This window comes from Mauremys mutica, chromosome 13 (genome assembly GCF_020497125.1).
Source record: "Mauremys mutica isolate MM-2020 ecotype Southern chromosome 13, ASM2049712v1, whole genome shotgun sequence".
Taxonomy (NCBI): Eukaryota; Metazoa; Chordata; order Testudines; family Geoemydidae; genus Mauremys; species Mauremys mutica.
In genome coordinates, this window is record NC_059084.1 from 48,579,583 (window position 1) to 48,605,527 (window position 25,945).

General features: G+C 50.9%; 1 protein-coding gene across 1 annotated transcript; it reads right to left on the reverse strand.

Moving 5' to 3' along the window:
* Nucleotides 1–2,251: 2,251 nt before the first annotated feature.
* On the reverse strand, nucleotides 2,252–20,714 carry LOC123347541. Its single transcript, XM_044984900.1, has 4 exons — nucleotides 20,669–20,714; nucleotides 20,127–20,576; nucleotides 2,728–2,832; nucleotides 2,252–2,625 (listed from the first exon to the last, which is right to left on the reverse strand). The coding sequence occupies exons 1-4, from the start codon at nucleotides 20,712–20,714 to the stop codon at nucleotides 2,252–2,254; spliced, it is 975 nt and encodes a 324-aa protein (XP_044840835.1).
* Between the last annotated feature and the right edge of the window lie 5,231 nt (nucleotides 20,715–25,945).

Genomic DNA, 25,945 nt, shown 5'->3' on the forward strand with positions numbered 1-25,945 from the left:
CCCAGAGCGCCGGCAAGTGAGTTAAAATTGAAAAGGCGCCTCTAGCCAGGGAAGGGATCCTCACTGGGCACGGGGCCCTCTGAGGTGCGGGGCGAGTCTGGGGAATTGGTGGAATTGGCCTAAAGCTCTGAACTGTTCAAATGTGGGTCAAGGGCCAAGTGCTGCTTTCTTTCCTCTCTGGGAGTTTCCCATTTGTCTCAATGAGGCTTCTGGTTTGAGGAGAGCTGGTAGCGCTCAGAGAAGGGTCCAGGGCCGCCTGGGGGGGGGGGAAGTGGGGCAATTTGCCCCAGGCCCCACAGGGGCCCCCACAAGAGTTTTTCGGGGCCCCAGGAGCCTCTTCCGCTCCGGGTCTTCGGTAATTCGGTGGCAGGGGCCCCCGCCATGGGTCTTTGGGGCACTTTGACAGCGGGTCCCAGAGCTGAAGGACCCCCCCACTGCCGAACAGGGCCCCTCACGGCTGAAGACCCCAGACCCCCTGAATCCTCTGGGCAGCCCTGGAAGGGTCTGTGCTTTGAACTGCAGGGGGCTACACCCCCCTCTGGAGTTAAACAGTGAAAACATAAAGGACAGTGGGGTTTGTTTGTTTGGTTTTTTGGAGGGGGAGGGAGGTATCGGGTTTTTTTACCCAGGGCTGCCCAGAGGATTAGGGGGCCTGGGGCAAAGCAATTTTGGGGGCCGCTTCCATAAGAAGAAGAGTTGCAATACTATAGAATCCTGTATTCTCGTGGGGGCCTGGGGCAGATTGCCCCACTTGCCCCCAGGGCGGCCCTGCTCCCCTCAGGTGCCTTACTGCGCTCTCACGTTATAAACGTTACAGGGATTGGCAACATTTGCACCAGGCCCTGGGGTAAGCACACTGGTTGGCCCGGCTGCGGCTGCAGGTTCGGCCCATAATGCTGCTAAGGCCACTGGGGGCGGCGGGAAGCGGCGGCCAGCACATCCCGGCCCACGCTGCTTCCCGATCCCCCCATTGGCCAGGAGCGGCAAACCACAGCCAGTGGGAGCCGCAATGGGCTGAACCTGCAGAGCAGTAGGTAAACAAACTGGCCCACCCAAAGGTTGCCTGTCCCTGTTATAAACCATCGCAGTTCCAAGGTATCCCAGTGACGGGACCCTGCATTGGCTGACACGTCTGTGCTAGCCCCTCTGTGCTCTCCTCTTCCCAGATGTGCTGCCCCCTCGCACACCCCTGAAATTCAGGACTGAGGGCTTCTGAGCTTGATGCAAACTGGTTAGCTTGGAAACGGTCCCGATTTCCATTTAAACCCTACATGGATTGGAGCCCAGAGAGGCAAACCTGATTGGAAACAGTGAGGTCTGCGCTCGGAGGGGTTCTTGATTTCAGCTCCATTGGGATTTTGAGAGTGGCCCGGCAAACCCTTCCTAGCCTAGTAATCCTTACCCCACAAATTGTTTCACCGGAGCCAGTGGGGTCAGTCCCATTAGTAGGGATGGCAAGACCTTAAAGAGAACTAGACCCTGCAGTCGTTTGTCTGGTCCAGCCCCGGGCTCTGTTCCCAGCACTCCCTCTCTGGCACTTTGGTGGCACTTCAGCAGCAGTGCAAAGGAAGAGCGGGATGGAGGGACCCGGAATTCCAGGGGCGGCATTCCAGGAGGTTGTTTTTTTTTTTTTTTTTTTGCTTCGGTAGTTGCTCTCTGGGAGGGTTTTTTGCTCGGGGTGGCAAAAGATCTAGAGCCAGCCCTGGCCGAGATTTATCAATGGGCTGAGAGGCGAGAGATTTAGCCCGCTCACAACCTCGCAGGCATAGAGCCAGACTCCAGAGTGGGGTGTTGGTGGCTTTTTCCTTTCTGTCCACAGGCCCTTGAGCCAAGGACTCAGACTTTGTCCTCCACGAAACAGAAGGCCTGGGCTCTGTTCCTGGCTCCCATATGACAGCCGAGCTCTAGTGTCTGCAGCGGGCACCAGTGTAAAGACTCCGTGTGTATTTCCCCAGCCATGGTGGGAGGGAAGAATAATCTAGTTGCTATAGCGTGAGTCTAGGTATGAATATCCCTGGGGGTCTTTCCTTCCCCTTATTAGCACAATGATAGACACATTGGCAGAGCAGGGCCCTGGGAGTCAGGACTCCTGGGGTCCATTCCCAGGCTCGGTGTCACTAATTCACTGTGTGATTTCGGGTGATACGGAGTTTAACTCACAAGCGCTTGTAACTTGCTGAGGAATCTGCATGAAGCAAAAAACTAACCAAGCAGAGAGACCGCGGTGCTGGCAGCTGCTGCTCTCGGCGCGTCACACGGGAAGGCTGGTTCTCTGCACGGCTAGTTTTAGGCCGGGCTCGGATAGGTTTCCTCTCACTGTGTGTCTGGCACAGTAATACACGGAGGTGTCTGCGGGCTGCAGGCCGGTCAGTTGCAGGAACACTTGGCTCTTGGAAGTGTCTCTGGTGATGGTGAGGCGATTTTTTAAAGCGTCATTATAACGAGTGCTTCCACCCGACCAGATGTCTCCGACCCATTCCAGCCCCTTCCCCGCTGGCTGGCGGGCCCAGTTCACCGCGTAGCTAGTGATGGAGAATCCGGACACGGTGCAGGTCAATCTGAGGGTCTCTCCGGGCTTCCTGACTCCCCCTCCGGACTCCACCAGGCTGACCTGGGAATAGACACCTGCAGAGACAAAGGGGGAATATGTCAGTGATTCCCGGAGTCGCAGTTATTAGGGAAAACGCGGTACCGGGCGCGGAGCGGCAGCGCAGGTCCCGCCCGTACCCGCGGGGAGCAGCAGGAGGAAGGCGATGGCCAGGCTGGGGGTCATGTCTGCGGCTGGCGGCTCGGTCCCCAGGCGGGATGGGAAGCTGAAGCCCGGCGCTGGCTCTGAGCGGGGTGAGCGGCCGGGACTGGGCTATGAACAGGGCCCCGGGGAGCTCATTTGCATGGGCCGGGGGAGGGGGCGGGGGGCGTGGAGACAATATAAAATGGGATCCAGGACGTGTGACGCTGAATCGTGTTGTTAAATGTAATGGCAGGTGGGTCACAGAGTCCACTAACTGCATTTCCTTTGCACCTTTTAATTTGAAAATATATAACCACTAAATGAAAGCAGTTGAGTGATCTATCCATCCCCATCCACCCCCTCTATCTATCTAATCTCTGTCTTTATTCCCTTCAGTATTGTGGCCAATGTTACATACGAGCAATTATTTATATCACCGAGCCATTCCTTTGCAGGACGATTTGGAGAATGAGTATGGAAAGAGTTTACAAAGATGGTTCATGAAACTTATGCTCCAGGTTATAATGATCAAAAGGATATTGGAGTCAAGTTGCTTAGTGCCACAGACAAAGAATAAAAGTCACGCAGCCACAGGCGGCTTAGGTGGGGTTCAGTAGGTGCAAAGGCCTTTGTGTTGGCCCCTTTACAAAGAAAGTCCTTTATCACAGACCCATCCCTTCCTGCGATAAATGGGGGGGGGGCTAGCATCCTTGTGTAACTCCCCGACCATTCACTTAGCTACAGAATCCTCCTAAGCAGCTGTACCCTAATTGCTTTACCTGTAAAGGGTTAAGAGGTAAACGTAATGTGAGTTGGCACCTGGCCAGGGGAACCAATAGGGAAGCTGAACCCTTTCAAATTGTGACAAACTGCTGGGTGTGGGGGGTCTTTTGTTCTCTCGCTGCAGAGGGACAGGGCAGCAGCTTTGCTGTAAGAAGCTTGGGCCCAGGTATAAAAAATCATCAGTATCATACCTAGAAACTACTCATTTGGAACCCCAGATATGGAAGTAGAAATGTTAGAATGACACAACCAGAGATCTTCTTATTTTGGTTTGTGGATTCCTCTGTGCTAAGCCCAGGTGCTTTAGTTTCCTTGTTGTAACCTTTAAGCTGGACCCCAAGAAAGTTATTCTTGGTTCTTAATCCTGGCAGTTGTTCTTTTAAAATCTAGCAATAGCCTGAGTGCCCGGATGTATTTTTCTTTTCTTTTATTCCCCCCCCCTTTTTTTTCTAAATTACCTGTTTAAAGAACATGGTTGGATTTCTGGCTCTTCAGAGGTTTGTGAACTTTTTTTTTTAGTTAGCTGGTGGCAACAGCTGATTTTTTATTTTTATCTTTTCCTTTCTCAGCTCTTCAGGGTGTGTGTGAAAAGGCTTGGGTGTACCTCCCAGGGAGGAATTTGCAAGTGCGCCTTCCTGGGCTCTGAAAGGGGTTCTGCTCTTGGGTGGTGTCAGCTCTACTAACCCAAGGCCAGGTAAAGCTGTGACCTTGGGAGTTTAATACAAGCCGGGAGTGGCCAATGTTAATTTTTAGGGTCCTTGCGGGCTCTCACCTTCTGTACTCGGCGTCCCAGAGTGGGGAATCAGCCTTGACACTTCCAGTCAATGATCCTCTCTTCAGGAAGAGGTTTTTGTTTCAGCTCAGACTAGCTTCCCCTCGCTGTGTCTCTGGCACAGTAATACAGGGCGATGTCCTCGGGTTTCAGGCCAGTCATTTGCAAATATACCGTGTTGACAGAATTGTTTCTGGAGATGGTGACTTGCCCTTGGACAGCCTGAAAATGCCATTGGCTCTATCCACTTGGGGAGTTAACCCTAGCCAGCCACTCAAGACTTCCCAGGAGCCTGATGGAGCCAGTCCATATCCATAGTTTTCTAATCTGAACCCGGAGGCTTTGCAGGAGAGGCAGAGAGAGTTTCCCGGCTTTTGCACATCCCCTCCGGACTCCACCAGCTGCACCTGAGACTGGGCACCCGGGAATAAAGACACTTTATAAATGTTAGTATAAAAAGAGTGAGCATTCAATTGTCACCTTTAAGCTGAACCCCAATAAAGCTATTCTTGGTGCTTAATCCTTGCAGTTGTTCTTTTTATGACTCTGCAAATTACTGAGGGTACAAAACTACCTTTAAAAGATGTTATAGCAAAAAGTGAGTGAATCCAAGGTCCCATTTCCCCCGGTGATTGAAGGGGAAGTTCTCGGGGCGGGGGATTGGTTGGTAATTGCACAATTGCAGAGCTCTGGATTATCTCTGCGGGTGCAGCCTTGGCAGAGTGAGACAAATTTAAACAGGAAAGTGTCTTTTCCATTTGCATATCCCACTTCTTATAAGAGACACAAACCCCTTCCATTGATGTTCTGAATTACCTGCACAGGAGTTCAGATAGAAGGAGTTAGACTTCTCCGTTGCTATATGTTTCCAACCAGTGATGTGATGTTCTACCTCCGTTGCAGCAGAGAAATAATGACAGGAGGTCAATGAAATCCCATTCTGAGACATTAATGGCTAGAGGTTGAACCAAAATCTTTTGTGGTCAAAGGAAATGTCCTCTCTGGCCTGAGTGGCTTTGGATCACCCCTGAGAGACAAGAATATTTGGCTACCTACCTGGCAGGACAGATGAAAATTAAAGTACCTGTGATTATTGGAATCAGATATGTGTGACAATTTATCCTCTCTTTTTAGACGGGATTGGAAGTAGAACTGTAGACTTGCAATTTCAGTGGAGGATAATGGAGTTAGGTTCCCAACTCCCCCTGACCATCACAAGGATTTTGGCACCTAACTCTCTTAGGCTCCTTTATAAATCAGAGCCAGAGTTTATAGTTCGTCTGCAGTTTTCACTCCCAAACAGTCTCTGGCTGCATTGTGCATTTTCAATGTGGTGTATAAGCACCTTTCTGACCCTTCACTGCTGCTGTGATTGTCAAAGGAACCTAAGGGAGTCAGGCACTCAGTAAGCCCTGCATTCCAGCATCAATGGAAATTAAAGGCCTAATTCCTCCAATTCCCTTTAAAAAACACTCTTGTAAATACAACTATTTTCTTTTAACTGATTCCCGAGTGATAATGTACCGGAACAGTGGAAAGATGGTGGAAAGGTTAATTTTCACATGTAGCAGAAATCCATTTCTGTATATTTATAATAGACACCCAGGTTTCCCTAACTGGCACAGTAACACAGAGCAGTGCGGTCAGATCTCAGGCTTCTCATTTGGAATCCAACGGGTGTTGCAGCGCAGGCGTGCGTGGACAGAGCTCGACCACCAATATGATTTAAAAGCAGAGTCCTTTTATTTCTCTCCAGCATACATCTTTATACACTTAAAGCAAGCAATCAAGCAATTGCTAATTGGTTAATAAGGTACAGACAAGCACAGCTGTAACTTCATTGGCTATTTAACATCCTGGCCAACCCTTTAATTTATTATTCTGTTATTGCCTCCCAGCAGATAAGAACGAGCCTCATCCTTGAGACTTGCATGTCAGTTTCCCACACTCTTATGCAAAACAATCCGACAAACGGGTAGTTGTATTATTGTATCATGCTGTTCTTTGAGGGAGGGGTGTTTTTGTGTTTTTTAGCCTGCTATAAATTCTCGCCTGTCCTACCCACATTCCCTGTAAGCTTCCTCTTCATTGTTTTGGTTGTGTTTTTCGTAAAGGGTGTGGTTTGGGGCTGTAATGAAATGATAAAAAGGCTACTTAAATATATCAGAAATAATTCCACCACTCCTTGAGGGGCAGAGAGATTGTGACTGGTGGGAAAGGAGGGGGTGGGGCACTTCAGAGAAGTTTTATATTTGTATAAACTGCTCACCGTTATCTGGTGTTTCTGTTAAAAGATCCCAAAGAAATAAAGAAAAGAAGCAATAATTTGAGAGGCTATGGTAACATAAGTGACTTCCTACAGCCTTTAGAGAGGCTAAAGTTTTCCTTGGGAAATTGATAACGTGACCAAAATCTCATCTTCCTGGAGGTGGAGAAATGAATGTGTCCAAGGATGGGGAGTAAATGAGAAACTGTAGAGAAGTCAGAGCCCCTGTATAGGGGGAGATTCAAGACTGATTCCCCACTCTGGCACTTCAAGTACAGAAGGTGGGGGCCCACAAGGACTATAAAAATTAATACTGGCCACCAGCGGCGGCTCCAGGCACCAGTGCTCCAAGCACGTGCCTGGGGCAGCAAGCAGCGGCGGGCACCCTGCCGGTCCCTGGAGGGCGGCAGTCAGGCAGCCTTTGGCAGCACGCCTGCAGGAGGTCCGCCAGTCTCACGGATTCGGCGTCAATTCGGCGGTGGGTACGCCGAAGCCGCGGGACTGGCAGACCTCCCACAGGCAAGCTGCCGAATACGCGGGTCCGAGGACCTCCCGCAGGCAAGCACCAAAGGCAGCCTGCCTGCCGTGCTTGGTGCAGCAAAAAAGCTAGAGCCGCCCCTGCTGGCCACTCCAGGCTTGTGTTAAACTCCCAAGGTTGCAGCTTTTCTCTGACCTTGGATTGGTAGATGCTGCCACCACCCAAGTGCAGAACCCCTTTGAGAGCCCAGGAAGGTGCACTTAGGAATTCCTCCCTGTGGGGTACCCTCAAGCCCTTTCACACCCCGCACCGCCCAGAAGAGCTGAAAAAGGGAAAGAAAAAAGAATCAGATGTTGCCACTAGCTAACTAAAAAACATGCGCACAAACCTCTTAAGACACAGAAATCCAATCATGTTCTTAAAAAAGATACATTTTATTTAAAAAAAGAAAGAAAGAAAATACATGTGGAAACTCAGGCTATTGCTAGGTTTTAAAAGAGCAACAACAAGGATTAAGCACCAAGAATAGCTTTCCTGGGGTCCAGCTTAAATGTTACCAAGCAAAACTAAAAAAAACAAACACCTGGGGTTAGCACAGAGGAATCCACAAGCCATAAAGAAATAAAAAGAAACAAACCTAATCCTATCTTCCTAGACATGTCCTGATCTACTTACATAGCTGGGGTTTTGAATGAATAGTTTCTTGGTATGATACTGATGATTTTTCATACCTGGCCCCAAGCTTCTTACAGCATAGCTGCTGCCTTTCTGCCTGTGGAGTCAAAAGAATAAAAGACAGACAGACAAAGGGGGAGGGTTTTTTATCAATTAAAAAAAGTTCTAGCCTTCCCATTGGCTCTTTTGGCCAGGTGCCCACTCACTTCCTTTTACCTATGCACACCAGTGAGACTTTTCAACCCTTTACAGGTAAAGCAAGGAGAGAACAGCTGCCAAGAAGGATTTTATAGCTAACTGACTGGCTCAGTGTCCATAAAAGGGAGCCACCCCAGCCCCCCATTTATCACAGGAAGCATGGCAGGTTTCTAAAGTGGGCATTTGGTTATTAGTTTGCATAGACACTTGTAAATATAAGAGGCACTGTCTCCAGCGTGAGTTCTGATCTCTGTGACCAAAAGTGTGTGTGGGGGGGGTGGGGGGGTAGTATCCATCAGTGATGGATCAATCAATAAACAGATCATAGAATCACAGAAAAGTAGGACTGGAAAGGGATCTCCGGAAGTCATTAAGTCCAGTGTGTTATGGCTCATGAGCAGCCTGAGGCCATGAGAAATGAGACAATGGGTGGGAAGGGAGTCAGATAATTACATAACCTATTCAATAGCCTTTTAAGCAGAAATTACACAGCTCTACGGCACTGATCAACAGTGTTTTGGGGAGCAGTCCTCTGCTCTTTGACGGTTGTCCTGGTCCACGTTTTTCTTTATCCTGGTTTTTCCCAGCAGACAGAAAATGGGGGTTCACATGGGGAATTTTTTGGCCCTTTCTTTGGCTCAATAGAATCTATTATGAAGCATATAAAGGTTTATGGGACCCAGCATGTCAGTCCCCTATTCCAGGGAGGAGGTGCCGGCCTCAAGATCTCTGCTGTGTGTGCCACTAGACTTGGCTGAAGAGCTGAGTAAATTTTAACCATTTCTAAGGGAACACACTGTTGTCTCCTGTGAGAGCCCAACGCCCAGACTGTCAGTGTCAAACCAGCTGGGACTTCCCCTGCTGACCGCAGCGGGAGGTTTTTGTCTGAGCTCAGCCCGGCTTCGCCTCACAGTGTCTTTCTCTGACACAGTGATACAAGGCGGTGTCCCCGGGTTTCAGGCCGGTCATGTGCAGGTATAGAATTGTCTGTAGACGTGGCGGATCATCCTTTCACTGAATTTCTGTAATAGATGGTTGCTCCCAGAATTGCTGATACCCACTCCAGCCCCTGCCCGGGAGCCTGGCGGAGCCAGTGCATTCAGTAGCTGTCTATGTTGAACCCTGAGGTGGTACAGGTCAGTCTGAGAGAGTCTCCGGGCTTTTTCACATCCCAGCTGGATGTGTCACAGGACACCTGGGAATAAAAGGGTATTAAAATCATGTCCATGTGAATTGCCAACAACACAACATTCCTCTGACTCCCCTACCCATACAGAGGAGAAAATACCTTCCAAAGCTGCTGCAATGAAAGCTAAAGGGAGCCAAAGATTCATTTTCTCAAATGTGGAAGGGAAAAGGTCTCTGGTGGATTGGTTGGTAACTGCACAAACAGGGGGCTGTGTATGCAGCCCTGCAGAGAGAGATTTAAACAGGAAACTCTCACCCTTATTTGTGTATCTCCATCCTTTTAACAGATAAAACTCCTTCCAGTGAATCACTGGATAACTGCCTGTTCTGTTCATTCCCTCTGGGACACCTGGCATTGGCCACTGTCAGAAGACAGGCTACTGGGCTAGATGGACCATTGGTCTGACCCAGTATGGCCGTTCTTATGATCTCCTATATTGGTCTGGGGATCTGAGTTGGATCAAGTCCCATTATTGAAGGAAAAAATATTTGAACTCCTCAAGGGTTTAACAGACTCTCACCCTTTGGTGTTGCCCCAGCAGCTAAATGGTGTATGCTCTGTCTACAGGCCCACCCCTGGAGCGGACATGACTCTCCTCTTCGTAGTCAGGGAAGTGTCTTTAATTGCTGCCAGGGTTTGCCTGCAGGGACTGGAAGGAGCCTTGCTCTGCCAGGCTTTCTGCATTCTCACCAGTCCCCACACTTACAGGGACAGGCAAGAACCAATATCTGACAGGTCTTTGTTGGTGTCCGGTTCACAGCAAAAGAAGATGAGAGCGCTCAGCTCCCTGATTCCCCCCGCCCCTCCCCAGACATCCCTTTCTGTGTTTCTGATATTCTTTTGAAAGCCCGGGTTTCATCTTTTCACTGCCTACACAGTGTTCTGTTCTCGCTTGTCACGGCTGGGGGCATCAGTCCGAGAGCAGATCTAGCCACAGATGAATGAGGACCCCAGGCGAGCAGCCACCAGATAAGGCCACCAGCCCTGCACTCTCTGAGCCTAATAACTTCAGTTGACACCTCTCTTATGGAGCTGCTGCTTCTCTCTGCACGATCCCAATAAGCCCTATCAGGCTTCCTCCCTGTACCCTTACTAGCCACCGCCCTCAGCGCCAACACTTGGGAGTTCCCTGGAAATAAGGGCTGCCGGTTGAGTCCTTTATCTCCACAGTCTCTATATTAAATTGCTGGACCTACATTGCCAGCTGGATCTTTACTCCCATCCTCGGACAGCAGCAGAAATTCTGGACTGTGATTGTCAATGTGAGGTGGATTCCTTTATCCATAAGGCCCCTTTGAAACTCCCAGCCCTACCCCATATTTCCAGTAGTAGCTGAGCGGGGTTTCTTCGGGAACTGAGTGGTCTCTGCACCACAGGCCCATGGGGTCTTGGCATAGCAATGGGTGACACTGGCTGTGAATTATAGGGTTACAAACTGACGGCAGGCTTTCATTCACCCCGGGTGCTGGGGGGAGTTCTCAGGGGATTGGCTGGTAACTGCACAGCCATGGGGGAGGCAGATTGTCAGGGCCGGCTCTAGGTTTTTTGCTGCCCAAAGCAAAAAAACAAAAAAAAAAACAAATCAAAAAACCAAAAACCTCCTGGAATGCCGCCCCTGGAATTGTGCCACCCCAAGCACCTACTTGGTTTGCTGGTGCCTAGAGCTGGTCCTGCTAACTGTCACACTGAACTTCTCTCTGGAGATCCACAAACCAGCTGTTTGATCTCTCCCCTTAGGTGCCTCACGGCGTTCTGACATTACAAACCATCGCGATTACAAGGAATCCCAGTGAAGGGACCCTGCATTGGCTGACATGTCTGTGCTAGCCCCTATGTGCTCTCCTCTTCCCCAGGACCAGCTCTAGGTATCAACAAAACAAGCACGTGCTTGGGGTGGCACATTTTCAAGGGCAGGATTCCTGCCATCCTCTGTCCAGGAGTTGATACTTTCAGGGGTTGCAAGGAAAAGAGCACCGGCCAGTGTGCTTACTCGAGATTCACAGGGTTTACTGTACAATTGCCCTCTAGAAAAGAGAAGCTGGGCACATGGAAAGCTAGAAGGAGCTCAGGTGCTGAGAACAGAGCCCGGGGCTGGATCAGACAAACTTCTGCAGGGTCTAGTTCTCTTTAAGATCTTGCCATCCCTACTAATGGGACTGACCCCACTGGCTCCCATGGAACAATATGTGGGGTAAGGGTTACTCAGGCTAGGAAGGGTTTGCAGGGCCACTCTCAAAATCCCAATGGAGCTGAAATCAAGAACGTCTTCGAGCGCAGACCTCACTGTTTCCAATCAGGTTTGCCTCTCTGGGCTCCAATCCATGTAGGGTTTAAATGGAAACCGGTACCGTTTCCAAGCTAACCAGTTTGCATCAAACTCAGAAGCCCTCAACCCTGAATTTCAGGGGTGTGCGAGGAGCCAGCACATCTGGAAAGAGGAGTGCACGGAGGGGCTAGCACAGATGTGTCAGCCAATGCAGGGTCCCTTCACTGGGATGTCTTGTAACTGCGATGGTTTGTAATATGCCGCCCGAAGCACGTGCTTGTTTTGCACGTGCTTGAGCCGGTCCTGCTGCTCTGCACTGAAATGCGGGCTGTATTCAGGACATGAAAGAGTTAATCCGCGATGTCAGAGTTTTCAGTCCTGAGGCCCCTCCCCCTCTTGCGCCCCAGGCAGGAGAGTTTTGCTTGTGTCGTTGCTGCCCCCATGCGGCAGGCGCGGGAAGTTCCGCAGCTCTGGTTTTTGTACGCGCATCCACAGGTTTCCTCTCAGCGTGTGTCTCTGGCACAGTAATACCGGGCGGTGTCCTCGGGCTTCAGGCCGGTCAGTTGCAGATACAGCAGGTTGTTGGAGTTGTCCCTGGAGATGGTGAATCGGCCTTCAACAGCCGGGGAGTACCACTGCTTGGATGCATCGGGTCTAGTCTGAGCCAACCACTCCAGCCCCTTCCCGGGAGCCTGTCGGACCCAGTGCATGTAGGCGCTGCTGAAGGTGAAGCCGGAGGCTTTGCAGGAGAGGCGGAGAGAGTCTCCGGGCTTTTTCACATCCCCTCCGGACTCCACCAGCTGCACCTGGCACCGGGCACCTGGGAATAAAGACAGGTTACAAATATCGGTATAAAAACAGCAATAAAGTTATAGTCTTCGGGCTCTGCCATTTAATCAGGTGAATAACATCCCTTCCAAAGCCGCTACAGTGAAAGCAATTGCGATCCAAAGTAGCATTTTCCCGGGTGCTGGAGGGGAAAGTTCTCAGGGACTGGCCGGTCACTGCACAGACCCAGGGGCTGCGGATTGTGTCTCCGGGTGCAGCCTGGGCCGAGAGAGGCACAGATTTAAACAGGAAACGAACTCCCCTATTTGCATATCCCGCTCCTTATAAGGGACCAATACTCCTTCCCTGCTGGCTGTGAATTGCTTGCTCCAGGTCCCAGAGAGGAAGGAGTCAGATTGTCCCTTCCTCTGTGTCTCTCCGCAGCGCCCAGCTCCAGTGTGGTGGGGTGTAAGGGGGAAAAGGAGCTGCTGCCGGGTGTGATCCCAAATCCCCGGTTATGAAGTTAGGGCCTGATTGTCCTCAAGTTACCCAGTCATCGTGGGGAAGAGGCCTCCGGACCCCCGCACATGTGAATGTTCGATCAGTGGCGGGGTCAGTGACTGGCCAGGGGTGATTAGGGTGACCAGATCGCAAGAGTGAAATATCAGGACACATTCGGTGGGCAGGGGAGGGGGACAGACAGACACAGGTGCAAAGCCCTGACCGAAGCCAGGGGCACCCTGGTCTGCCTGGCCCTGTGCTGCCAGCGTGCCCCTTCCTGTTGGGGGTGGGCCCAGGCTGGGCCACAGCTCCCCTGCCCAGCGCCCCCTGGAGCCACTGTGCCCAGAGCCCCCTACAACCCTTCCACCACAAATGCACAGTGCTGTGCACACACCCCACCCAGCGGCCCCCTGCCCACAGCCCCACCACAGCCGCCCAGCACCCCACACAGAACCTCCCCTCACTAGTTTCCCAATACACACAGATTTCCCCTCCATCCCTCCCAGTGCCCTTCCCCACAGCCCCACCACACTACACAATGCCCCACACAGACCCACACTGCCTAGTGCCCTGACACACACAAACCTCCCCCTGCCCAGCGCCCTCCACACCCTCACAGCCCAACGCCCCCCACACCTCCCTGACACTCACTCCATCACACCCAACCCCCTTCCCTGGCCGCACTCACCAGCCATGCCAGGAGGTCTCTGGCTCCTTGGGTGAGAGCAGCGAGGGGAGTCTCCAGACTCTCCACATGCTGCACCCGCCACAAGTGTGAGCTCCGTGGGTCCCATTGGCCAGGAAAAGTGCCAATGGGAGCTGCTGGAGCCGGGCTTGCAGATGCTGGCAGCACGCACAGCCTCCCCCCCACCCCAAAAGCCAGAGGGAGCTGCCAAGGGGCAAGGTGGGGAGTCCCAGAGGTGCTCACCTGTGGTGGCTCCCATCCTGGGAAGCATCTGGCAGGCTGTTCCCTCTGGCTCCTAGGGTCATGGGTCAGGTTGAGGGGTGTGAGTGGAGGGCTCTCTGCCCACTCCCGGCACCTGCAAACCTCGTCCCTGCACCATGCAGTGCTCCTGCTGGCAGGCAAGCACCACGGGCTGCCCAAGGAAGTGGTGAGTGGCATTGCCACGGCCGTGGTCCGGACAGTCCCTAATATCAGACAAAGGGCATCCTGACCGATGTAAGGTTGTGATACAGGACAAGTCCCCTAAAATCAGGACTGTCCCAATAATATCGGGACGTCTGGTCACCCTAGGTGTGATGTTATTAGACATCTGATCAAAATATGAACACATAGGTCATTGTTGCAAGCACTGTTCTATATTCGCAACAAATCTTGTACAAATGTTGTTGAGTGAGGTGTCTATGGGAAGGTTATGGTTGGTTGGTTGTGATTATGCTATTTGTATGCAGATATCATTATTGTATTTGAAGTTATGAGCTTTGGCTATGTACTTGTATTTCAGTGTGTTGTATTCTAAGTAGAACCCGTGAAGCATTAGGCCAGCATATGGGAGAAGGGGCTATTCCAGTTGAATGGCTCATCAAAAGGATGGTTAACTCACAGCGAAGCATTGGAGACACCCATGTGGGTAATGGTTTCTGCTATGACTAGGCCAGGGCCGCCCAGAGGATTCCGGGGGCCCGGGGTCTTCGGCGGCGGGGGGCCCTTCCGTTCCTGGACCCGCCGCCGAATTACTGCCGAAGCGGGACCCACTGCCGAAGTGCAGCCCGGTCCTCGGCGGTAATTCGGCGGAGGGGGGCTCCCGCCGCGGGTCTTTGGGGCACTTTGGCGGTGGGTCCAGGAACGGAAGGGCCCCCCGCCGCGGAATTACCGCCGAAGACTGGGCTGAACTTCGGCGGCGGGTCCCGCTCTGTCTTCGGCGGTAATTCGCCAGCGGGGGTCCTTCCGTCCCGGAGCGGAAGGACCCCCCGCCGGCAAAGACCGGGAGCGGCAGAAGCTCCTGCACCCGGCCCCGCAAGAGTTTTCCGGGCCCCCCGGAGCGAGTGAGGGACCCCGCTCCAGGGGCCCCGAAAAAATCTGGTGGGGGCCCCCATGGGGCTGGGGGCCTGGGGCAAATTGCCCCTCTTGCCCCCCCCCCCCCCCTCTGGGCGGCCCTGGACTAGGCAAGACTATGCATGGACATGTGACTTCAAACTCCATCTTGTTACTATACTTTTCCAAGTACACCTCCACCCTGATATAACATGACCTGATATAACACAAATTTGGATATAATGTGGTAAAGCTGCGCTCTGGGGGGCGGGGCTGCACCACTGCTGGCTAAGAGAAAGACAACGGTGTTGCTTGGCAGCACAGTTCAGCTAACAGCTCCCAGTGTGCAAGCCAACAACCCTCCCCCGACCAATGAGCGATCAGCAGTGCGGGTAGGTACAAGACGCACCGGCCAGCCCAAGACAGCCAGGAGTGGAGTCCTCTAGGTAACAGCCTGTCAGCCCCCCGCAGCAAGGCGCAGGCACATGCCAGAGGCCCCGTCTCTAGCACAGAGCTCATTATTTTGCCACCATGTCGGACACGCTTCCGGAGCGGTCACCCGCAGGGCCAGCCTTACCCAGCTCCCACATCTACCAGCGATCCAGGGCAGCAGGGCACAGCAGAAGGGTACAGCAGGAGAGACATGGGAGCTGCCAGTGCCCTGACCGAGCCTCGCCCCATCCCACAGGGCCCAGCTCCCCATTGAGGCCTCACTGTCTCTCCTGCCCACATACCAAAGGCCATGGCCAGCCGGCACGGCCCTCTGCAGGGAGGCAAGACCAAGGAGCCACCTCACCCAGCAGGGAGGGGAGAGAGGACAGAGACTGAGCCCTTGCGTGGCGGGATCATGAGGGGCAGGAAAACAGGACTTCCCTGTTCCCTGCCTAGAGCGAGATTGCAGCAAACAGCCTGTGGGTAGCCGCTGTGTAACTCAGACCTGCTGTGGTCATCACAGCTGCTGCCATTCTGGCCCTCAGCCTAGAGTAAGAGCTCTGGGACCAGAGAGCTGGGGATCAGTGTCTGCCAATCGAAGGCCAAAGCAAGTTCATTATAATACAGTTTCACCTATAACGCGGTAAGACTTTTTGGCTCCCGAGGACAGGGTTATATCGGGGTAGAGGTGTAATAACAATGGGATTCCCCCCATGCAGAAGATATAAAAGGCCCTGGGAACATCTCCATTTTGTCTTCAGTTCTGGAGGAACTTTCCTACAAACGGAAGCTCTAAACCAGAGGTTCTCAAACTGGGGCTTGTGCAGGGAAAGCCCCTGGCGGGCCGGGCCGGTGTGTTTACCTGCCCCGTCCGCAGGTCTGGCCGATCGTGGCTCCCAGTGGCCGTGGATCGCTGCTCCAGGCCAATGGGAGCTGCTGGAAGCGGCGACCAGTAAGTCCCTTGGTCCATGCTGCTTCCCACAGGCCCCATTGGCCCGGAGCAGCGAACCACGGCCACTGGGAGCCACGATCGGCCAGACTTGCGGGTGGGGCAGGTAAACTCACCAGCCTGGCCCGCCAGGGACTTTCCCTACACAAGCGGCGGCCCCAGTTTGAGAACCACTGAGCTAAACAAAGAACTGAAAGACCCATTCAAGCTGTGGGTGTGTTCCAGAGGCTTGACTTTAGCCAGCAGTTTATTATATCTCTGCTACAAGCCTGAACCAAGAACTTTGCCATTACTTTATAGATTCGATTCCTTTAACCAATTTTAACTTTCTTTCTTTCTTTCTTTCAATAAACCTTTAGATTGTAGATACTAAAGGATTGGCATTGGTGTGATTTTTTAGTAAGATTCTAAGTTATTGGCCTGGGTGTGTGGCTGGTCCTTTGGGATCAGAAGAACCTTTTACTGGATGAGATTGGTTGTAAAGAACCACTCATCTCTGAATCCAGTGTTTTTGGTGGTGATATCAGAACTGGAAGGCCTGAGGAAACTGCCTTTATGTTTTCTTGTTACCCAGTGGAGTGAAGCAGAAGTTTACTTTTGTTGCAGGTTTGGTATAGCCTATGGGGGATTAGCAACCAGTCATGGGGAGTCTGCCCTATTTCTCAGGACTTCGTCCTGAATTTAGCATCCTCAGTTGTATCGCACTAAGACAGGCGGTTACAGGAGATGTCGGGTCACAGGGTTGCATTGGGCTGGGATACTCACTGGAGAGCAATAATTCCCTGGGCTGGTGAGCGCTGTGTGTCTGGGAGTCTTTCGCTAGGTGAGGCTGCAGGCAGCTCAGAAGGGAGATGATTATTAAAGACTGAGATTCCTATTGGTGATTATATGCCCATTCTTATTGCCATTGCCACTCATGCTGCGCTTCCCATTTATACCTAGATTGTAAACTCACTGGGATAGAGAGAGTCCTTGTGTTCTGTCTTTGTGCAGTGCCTAGCACTCGGGGGTCCTGGTTTGTTTCACACACCTTTCCCAACTGTCCCCCAGACCCATTTGCTGTCCCTGTGAATCTTCCCCAGGCCCAGAGCGCCCCTGCCTCTCCCCTGCAGCTACAAGCTGACTCCGCTCTGCTGGCTCCCAGCATGAACTGCCGCCGCAGGGTCCTAGTTGCCCCCCCACACTAGTGGCAGGACAGGCTGCCCTTACCCTGCCCTTCCACCTCAGACCCTTCCCTTTTCTGGTGGGACCCTCCACCAGCACAGGGCCCCCCTGCCCACAGTCACCGCTACTGCCCCACACTGGACAAGGGTCAGCCCCACCCCCCACGCCCAGTGAGGCTACAGTGAGGGGCAGCAGCAGGGGAGGAGGTGCACATGTGATGGCAGCCCCCTCACCCCCAGCACCCACAAGAGGGGAGGGGAGGGGGCTTCCTGGACCTGAGAGGGGCCCTAGGAGCAAGTGCAGTGACAGTGGTGCAGGGTGAGTGTGCTGCTGGGGGGAGAAGGGTCCTTCCCCCAGAGCTCACTGCTGCCAGCAGACAGAGGGATGGGGGGAGTCCTCCTCTCTGGCGCCAGCCCCAGGGCAGCCTGTCTGCACCCCAAACTCTTCATCCCCAGCCCTGTCCCACCCCAGAGCCCCCAGCCAGAGCCCCCACACCCGAACCCTCTGCCCTAGCCCTGAACCCTTCCCATACCCCAAACCCCTCATCCCCGGCCCTGCCCCACTCCAGAGCCTGAACCCCCAGCCAGAGCCCTCACACCCCACACCCAAACTCTCTGCCCTAGCCCTGAGACATTCCAACACCCAAACGCCTCATCTCCAGCCCCAGACAGAGCCCGTACCCTCTGCCCCATCCCTGAGCTCATCCCACATCCCAAACTCCTCATCCCTGGCCCCAGCCAGAGCCCTCATCCTCTGGCACCCTAACCCACTTCCACAGCCTTGAGCCCCCTCCTGCATCATGAAACCCCAAGCCCCACCCCCAGCCCTCACCCCAACCCTCTGCACTAGCTCTGAGCCCACTCTCAAACCCCTCATCCCCAGCCACACCCCACAGTCCTCACCCCTGCACCCCATCCCTCCACACCCCCACCTCCCTCCCAGAGCTTTCACCCCCTCCCTCCACACCTCCATCCCCAAACTCCCTCCCAGAGCCTGCACCCCTTACCCTATCCTGCACCCCCACCCCCTGTCCCAGCCTGGAGCCTCCACCCACACACCTCTTCCCACACACCCCCTCCTGCCCCTGAACTCCCTCCCAGAGCCTGCACCCCTCACCCTCTCCTGCATACCCACCACCTGCCCCAGCCTGGTGTCTGCACCCAAACTCCCTCCCAGAGCCTGCACCCCTCCTGCCCCCTAATACCCAGCGCAGGGCCTGCACCCCAGACCTCCCCCCACCCCAAACTCCCTCCCAGAGCCTTAGGCAGGTGGGGGACAGAGTTTGGGGGCGGGGGTTCTGGGCACCACTAAAATTTCTACAAACCTGCCACCCCTGGTCCCAAGGGGGTTTCTGTGATCCAACCGGTCACATATTCCTACTTCTTTTATCCCAGAAAACATAGCACAAAGATCTGGTCAAGCCACCAATTATGATAAAAAAAAAGATGAAGTTATATGATATTCCACTCTATGTTCAAATTCTCTGTTCTGTCCTGAGCACGTGGCAGCCCCATTGCTTGTAGTGCCTCACTCCACTCAGCTGTCGGTGTTTTATAGGACAGGGATCTGTAAAAGCTATGTAGAGGTTGAATAGAATCTAGAAGATGTTGTCGATTTGTAAGAATCAAGTCTGTACTTTTTCAGCAGACTTAACAAACATTTCTTAGTCAACTTCTGGACTGAAGTCTTTGCTTCTTCCAGTACTTTTTCAATGGCTAGCTCTCTGATTGATCCAAATGTAGCTTCTCTTGCTGGACAAAGATCTGCTACTGTTGTAGCAGATGCCTGGATGGCATTGTTTAATGATCAAAGTGGTTTCAACAGTAGACTTATGAGAGAGAGAATGGCAATAGTGTTCTCTGAACATAGTAGCAAAAGAAATCCACCAGCCTCACTACTTAGATCCATCCCATCTCAGTAGATACTTTACTCCAGCTGCAGGGCCAGCTCTACTGTTTTTGCCACCCCAAGCAGTGCCTAACTGCCGCTGCAGAAGGCGGGGGCAGCCCGAGTGCCCCAGAGGCGGCTCTAGGAATTTGGCCACCCCAAGCAGGGCGGCACGCCATGGGGGGCACACTGCCGGTTGCTGGTCCTGTGGCTCAGGGGGACCTCTCGCAGACGTGCCTGCAGAGGGTGCGCTGGTCCCGCGGCTCGGATGGACCATCCGCAGGCATGCCTGCGGGAAGTCCACCCGAGCCGCGGGACCAGCGCACCCTCTGCAGTCATGCCTGTGGGAGGTCTGCTGGTCCTGTGGCTCCGGTGGACCTCCCGCAGGCATGACTGCAGAAGGTCCACCGGAGCCGCCTGCCACCTTCCCGGGAAAATGCTGCCCCACACGAGCGCTTTGCGCGCTGGGGTCTGGAGCCGGCCCGGCTCGTGTGTTTCTGCGGGCTGAAGACAGAAGCTGCCACTGAATCACCACCGCTGTGGAAGCGCGTGCCCCCTAACGGCATACGGACTGCCCCCGCCGTCAGTGGCAGCTTGGGGGCAAAAACATAGGGACTGCTGCCCCTTGCAGATTGCCGCCCCAAGCACCTGCTGGTGCCTGGAGCCGGCCCTGGATCCAAGACAATCAGGAAGACCCGTCATTACAGAAATAAGGATTGAGATAGATAGATGGGGGGGTATGGTGATAGATAGATAGAGGGTGTGTATAGGGATAGATAGATAGATAGATAGATAGAGGGGGTGGATGGGGATATATGGAGTGGATGGGGATAGATAGATAGATAGATAGATAGATAGATAGATAGATAGATAGATAGATAGATAGATAGATAGATAGATAGAGGGTGTTTGGGGCTAGATAGATAGATGGGGTGTATAGCGATAGATAGATAGATAGATAGATAGATAGATAGATAGATAGATAGATAGATAGATAGATAGAAAGAGGGTGCATGGGGATAGACAGATATTTGGTACAGGAATGTTAAAATGGTGTCAGAGTTTTCAGACCAGAGGCCCCTTCGCTCTCTTGCACCCAGGACAGGAGAGTTCTGCTTGTGTCGTTGCTGCCGCCATGCGGCAGGCGCGGGAAGTTCCGCAGCTCTGGTTTTTGTATTAGCATCGACAGTGTTAGTGTCACTGTGTGTGAAAAGTGTCTGCCACAGTAATAGCGGGCGGTGTCCTCGGGCTTCAGGCCGGTCATTTGCAGATACAGCTCACTCTTGGAATTGTCCCTGGAGATGGTGAATCGCTCTTGAACAGCTGGGGAATACGACTGGCTCGATCCATCGGGCCTAATCTCAGCCACCCACTCCAGCCCCTTCCCGGGAGCCTGTCGGACCCAATGCATAAGGTATCTGCTGAAAGTAAATCCGGAGGCTTTGCAGGAGAGGCGGAGAGAGTCTCCGGGCTTTTTCACATCCCCTCCGGACTCCACCAGCTGCACCTGGGACCGCACACCTGGGAATAAAGGCACGTTAGAAGTATTGGTATAAAACAATAAGAATTGTATCGTCTCCTGGCTCTGCCATTTAATCAGGAGAACAGAATACCTTCCAAAGCTGATACAATTAAAACAATTGCGATCCAAAGTCTCATTTTGCCTGGTTTGGAGGGGAAAGTTCTCAGGGGACTGGCGGGTGACTTCACAGACCCAGGGGCTGCGGATTGTGTCTTCGGGTGCAGCCTGGGCAGAGAGAGGCACAGATTTAAACGGAAAACTCTCCACCCATATTTGCATATCCCCCTCCTTATAAGGACGCCAACTCCTTTCCTTAAGGCTGTTCATTTCTTGCTTCAGGGCTCAGAGAGGAGTCAGATCGTCCCTGTCGCTGTGTCTGTGCAGCGCCCAGCACCGTTGAGTTATAAAGGGGGAAAAAGCAACTGCCGGGAATGAGCCCAATCCCCCGGTTATGAAGTTAGCGCCTGATTGTTATCAAATGATACAGTCGTGGGGAAGGGGTCTCCGGCGCTCCCGCTCACAGGAACGTTGGGTCAGTAACTGGGGAGGGGTCGGGTCACAGGGTTGCACTGGGCTGGGACACCCCCTGGGGTGGTGAGTGCAGTGTGACTGGGAGTCTCTCTCTCTCTAGGTGAGCTGCAGGCAGCTCTGAAGGGAGCTCATTATTAGAGATGGAGATTCACAGTGGTGATTACGTTCCCTTCCCTGTTCCCGTTTCCACTTGTACCGCACTTCCCATTGATACCTAGGTTGCAAACCCACTGAGGGTAGATAGAGTCCTTGAGTTCTGTCTTTGTACAGCACCTAGCACGCGGAGGCCTTAGTCGGTGATAGGAGGCTTTAGGCGCTAGGACCACAACCACCCCCAACTCCACCACCACCACCACTACTGTGTCCGTTCCCACTCCCCTTCATCCACCTATAGCCATTCACTCACTCATCTTTCCATTCCCAGCTCGGCTCTGACTCCCGTTATCTTCAATATCCCCCTGCTCATTCTCACACAGGCTGATGTTCCCGTTAACACTCAGATTCCTGTTTGCGTTCCCATCCCTAGTTATACCCATGTCCAGTCAAACTCCCGTTCCTTTTCTCTTTCCTACTCGCCGCCCCATTCCTGCTCACACTGACATTCCTGTTCCCATCCCTACTCAGATTCCCAGTCCCATTGCTGGGGTAGGATCCTGGGCATTAGGCCCTGAAGTAATTCTAAGCACTAACAGAATCATGGCAGTGTTTGAATATGCCCATAATAGTGCTACCAATACGTGCAAAAGTCACACCCAGGAAGCAACATGGCCTGTTAGATAGGATGCTACACTGAACCAGAACGGCACGAGGGTGTTTTTTTTCTTTCAGGCGGGGGGGGAGGGGGGGGGGGAGAAAGTTGAGGGGTCAAGAATGTGTTCAGGCAGGGGAAGTGGAGCTAGGAGGAGTCTTTATGAACACATTACTCTCTGCAATGAAACATCTATATTCTTATATGGCCTCCTGTGAAATTATCTGTGGGAAACAAAGTAAAATTAAAATGCTGGCTTGTTTCTTTACTCTTCTTCGTACCTAATGGGCTCATAGTAACTTGCAGACCTTGAGCACCATCAGTAGATACATTCTCCTGCACTTGCAGAGGAAGGTTTTTGGCTGAGATCAGGCTGGTTTACTTTCCTTGTGATGCCAGCATATATGCCAGATTTTTGCAGAACTGGGAATAGAGCCTGTGATAAATGAAAGGGGGCGGGGGGCAATGTTCCCCCTAATTTTTAACAGGCCACGTGCGCAAAAAAATTCTTCTGTGCAAATTTTTGAAGCAGAGATCACATTTGTGTGCCATGAGACAAATGCGCCCAAGTGAGTAAAATGCTTGTACATTTAAAGTTTTAATTTGCAATTTGTAATAATAATAGTTTAAATAAAAAATAATTTATTTTATAAATGTCATTTTTAAATGCTTAGAAAAAGGAAATTTAACCATTCTTCATGAAGCAGAAGTTAGTTTTAAGCATTACACTTTATGATCTTTTTTTATAGACAATCATGAGCATATATCAAGCACATATTAATCATGATCATTATCAGTCCATAGGCTTCTGCCCATTGGTGTCCAATTTCAAGTTTCATTCTATACACATGTCTGAAAAGATTTTGATAAACATATAATAAGATGATTTAATAAGTATGTCATTATTTCAATTTATATAGGTTTTCAGATAGAGGCATCATAAGTAAAAAAAGAAAAACAAAAGTTTGTTTTTTAAAGTTAATTTTTTTCTAAAAAATATCAATAAATGCTTATCAGCCAATAATAAGATATGTATTTACAAATGCATTTTAATTTCCTTATTGGTTGAAATATCAAACTAACCTTACTGTTTTTCCCTGCGATCTTTTTCATTTGCCCATTCAATATAAACTCTGTCCTGATCTATCAGTCCTCCATCCATAAAGCCATGCTCACAGTCTGCACTTGATGCTAGGAATGTTCCTCCAATATCCATCAACTTTGCAAGATTCTGAAACTGTTCCTTCTGGTGAGCAAATGTCACCATATCCGGGAAACTTAAAACCAATTGGCTTTTCATTCTTTCAGCTACTGCAAACTTGAAGTCATTGTACTAACTGACTATAACAATCACTTCAGCTAGAAAGTCTTTGTATTTTGAACATTGGGATTTGACCTGATGAAGTCCAAAATTGAAGTCACACTTAACTATTGCTGCACAGTCAAAAGTGGACCTCCTGGACTTCATCCTTTGGAAACCTGTCTGCCAAATGTGAACACAAGATGTTTATGAAAGTTATTATGGAGCTGGTATCAATTTCATTATTTTCTTGAGAGCTCATATCTAAGAGAGCCTTAACTTTGTCACTCCATAAGTCTGAATCTCCAAGGTACTGTCTTCTGACCTTGTCCAGTTTACCTTGGGTGTAAGAGGTGTAAGGCCCTGTTTCTGGAGCAGCATGGATAGTGAAGCCAGCACCAACAAAACATTATTCAAAACTTCTAATGTTATTTGGTATTCCATGCTATTCAGTGGCAGTATTTAGAAACTGAATCAGTATCTTTGTCTTGTTCAAAATATTCCAGAAGAGGATTATAGTTGTGAATAATTGCTCAAAGTGCAAAAAGTGCCTGGATAACCAGCACACTTCATTGAGTGGCCTGAAAGCCACTGATTCACTTTCAGAAGCATCCACTATTTCCTGAAATTTGCATTTTCTCCTGGATGACCGACAGAACACTGTATAGACAGTTCTCATTAAGGTTTTGATGTCTCTTATCAGCTTGACCTCTTTCCATGCATCGGAAATCCCCAAGTCTTCCCGGTGTGGAATGCAATGTTGCTGCACTAAGTGTGGAACATCACGTTTCAGCTGAGCTGCCATGCCATTGAGTTTGCCCAACATCACGGAGGCACCATCAGATATGAACATCACCATTTTCATTAGATCAGGTTGGTGTTTTTTATAAAACTCTTTGATTGCGGACACTATTGAAACAGCATCACATTCTTGCAATTGTAATAGTCCACCAAACAAAGTTTTATAGTCTGCAGAATTTATGGATCTATATTTAAAGTAGAATATCAAGTATCTGTTAATGGATATATCAGTGCTTTCATCAACAGCAAGACTATGAAACATTGCCGATGCTATTTCATGCATGAGGTCATTTTGGACAATGCAGTTGATAATTTCAAGAAATTCAAAAGCATAATTTTTACTTCTCCAGCTCGCTGGTATGTGCTCATTTCCTTATGGTCATGAATATCCTGAACAAAAAGCACTGAGCTGTTCATTTTAATAGCCAACAACACACTGTCAATAAGTACCTTGATTTCTTCTGGGTTTGAGCACTTGCATTCAAGATTAATTTGCCTCCTCTGCTTTTCAGCTGGACTTTCAAGAATCATGCTAAGCAATCTGCTCCGTAAGGAAGGGTTTTTGTTTCTAAGTCTTGTTACACCATCTATATGAGCTTTGCTTGACAGATGACACTTTAAGAAATCCAACTTCCATATGTTGTTCCACATTCTTCCTGTTGAAAATTCTCCTGAATCTCTGGCATCTCGACAATATACACAAACCACTCCATTGTCCTCATCACATGTGAATATTTCACAGAGTTTAACAAGCATTACACTATGTGATTTCGGTGTAACCCTCTCTATAGTCTCATCCAGCCATCCAGATTTAAATGAAGTCGCTGTTCTTTTATGCTTTAGACCGCTAGAAAGTGACATTTTGGGATTGATTTTTTACCAGATTGGTTTATTTAAAATTAATACTTTTAATATATGGCTACTATTTTAATGCGCTGAACAGCGTGACTTGACAAAAGGGACAAACAGGAGATCATTCAGATCAGGATACCGGAAGTTTGTGAGTAGCAAAAAAATGCGGCAAAAAACCGTGGGAAAATGGTAAAACATCCTGAGTAAATGTATGAAGTCCAATGCCCTTGAACGGTTTCAATCACGAAAACAACACTTTGTTCCTTTCTGGGAAATCTTTGCAGTTCCTTACCAACTATGGCCAGGCAATTTGACTGATTCGCATGTACTTGAGTTTGTACACAGGCAAATGAACAGACTACAGGGAGATGTGTGGGTCCCAACCGTCCTGATGTGATCAACATTCCATGTTCAAAATGCTGGTGAGGAGGGGTACGATTCATTGCCCTCCTTATCCTTTCCATCTCTTGCCAGCTAGTAGAATCCGGCTGTGTTGACAGATGGCGGGCGAACAATGTCGAAAGTCACCCATAAATGATATTTCGGCCTGGCTCTGATGTAGTATTTCATTTTTTGTGTGCACTGTGTTTCACCATGTGCGTGGGGTTTTGGATCTGTGCACGCACGCACACATGCACAGTTTAGAGGGAACAGTGCTCTTCAGAGGTTAATATGCAGCTCCTTGCATAGGCACTGACTCCAGGGCTGGAGCTACAGACACCAACTTTCCAATGGGGGGGTGCTCACTGCTTAACCCCCTGCTCTGCCCTGGGCCCTGCCCCCACTCCATCCCTTCCTCCAATGCCCCCCGCCTCTTCCCATGAACGTCCTGTGCCCTCCCCACTCTTTATCCCCTCTCAGAGCCTCCTGCATGTAAAACACCTGATCACGGCAAGCAGGAGACATGCGGGGGCGGGGTATGTGGAGGGGGAGGCACTGGGAGCTGGGGGGAGCTCATGGCGGGGGCTGATGATGTGTTACTGTGGCTCTTTTGCAATGTACATTGGTAAATTCTGGCTCCTTGTCAGGCTCAGGTTGGTCACCCCTGCCTTAGGTGCTTGGACCACAGCCACCCCCAACTCCAACGGTAATAATAAAAATGTCAATATTAGTAATAATAATTTCATTTGGTGGCC

Coding starts and splice junctions, on each gene's coding strand:
- LOC123347541 (XM_044984900.1), bottom strand. CDS start 20,714: ATGAGACTTTGGATCGCAATTGTTTTAATTGTATCAGCTTTGGAAG. Junction 20,577..20,668: donor AATTGTATCAGCTTTGGAAG/GTATTCTGTTCT, acceptor CTTTATTCCCAG/GTGTGCGGTCCCAGGTGCAG. Junction 2,626..2,727: donor CCTCCTGCTGCTCCCCGCGG/GTACGGGCGGGA, acceptor TTGTCTCTGCAG/GTGTCTATTCCCAGGTCAGC.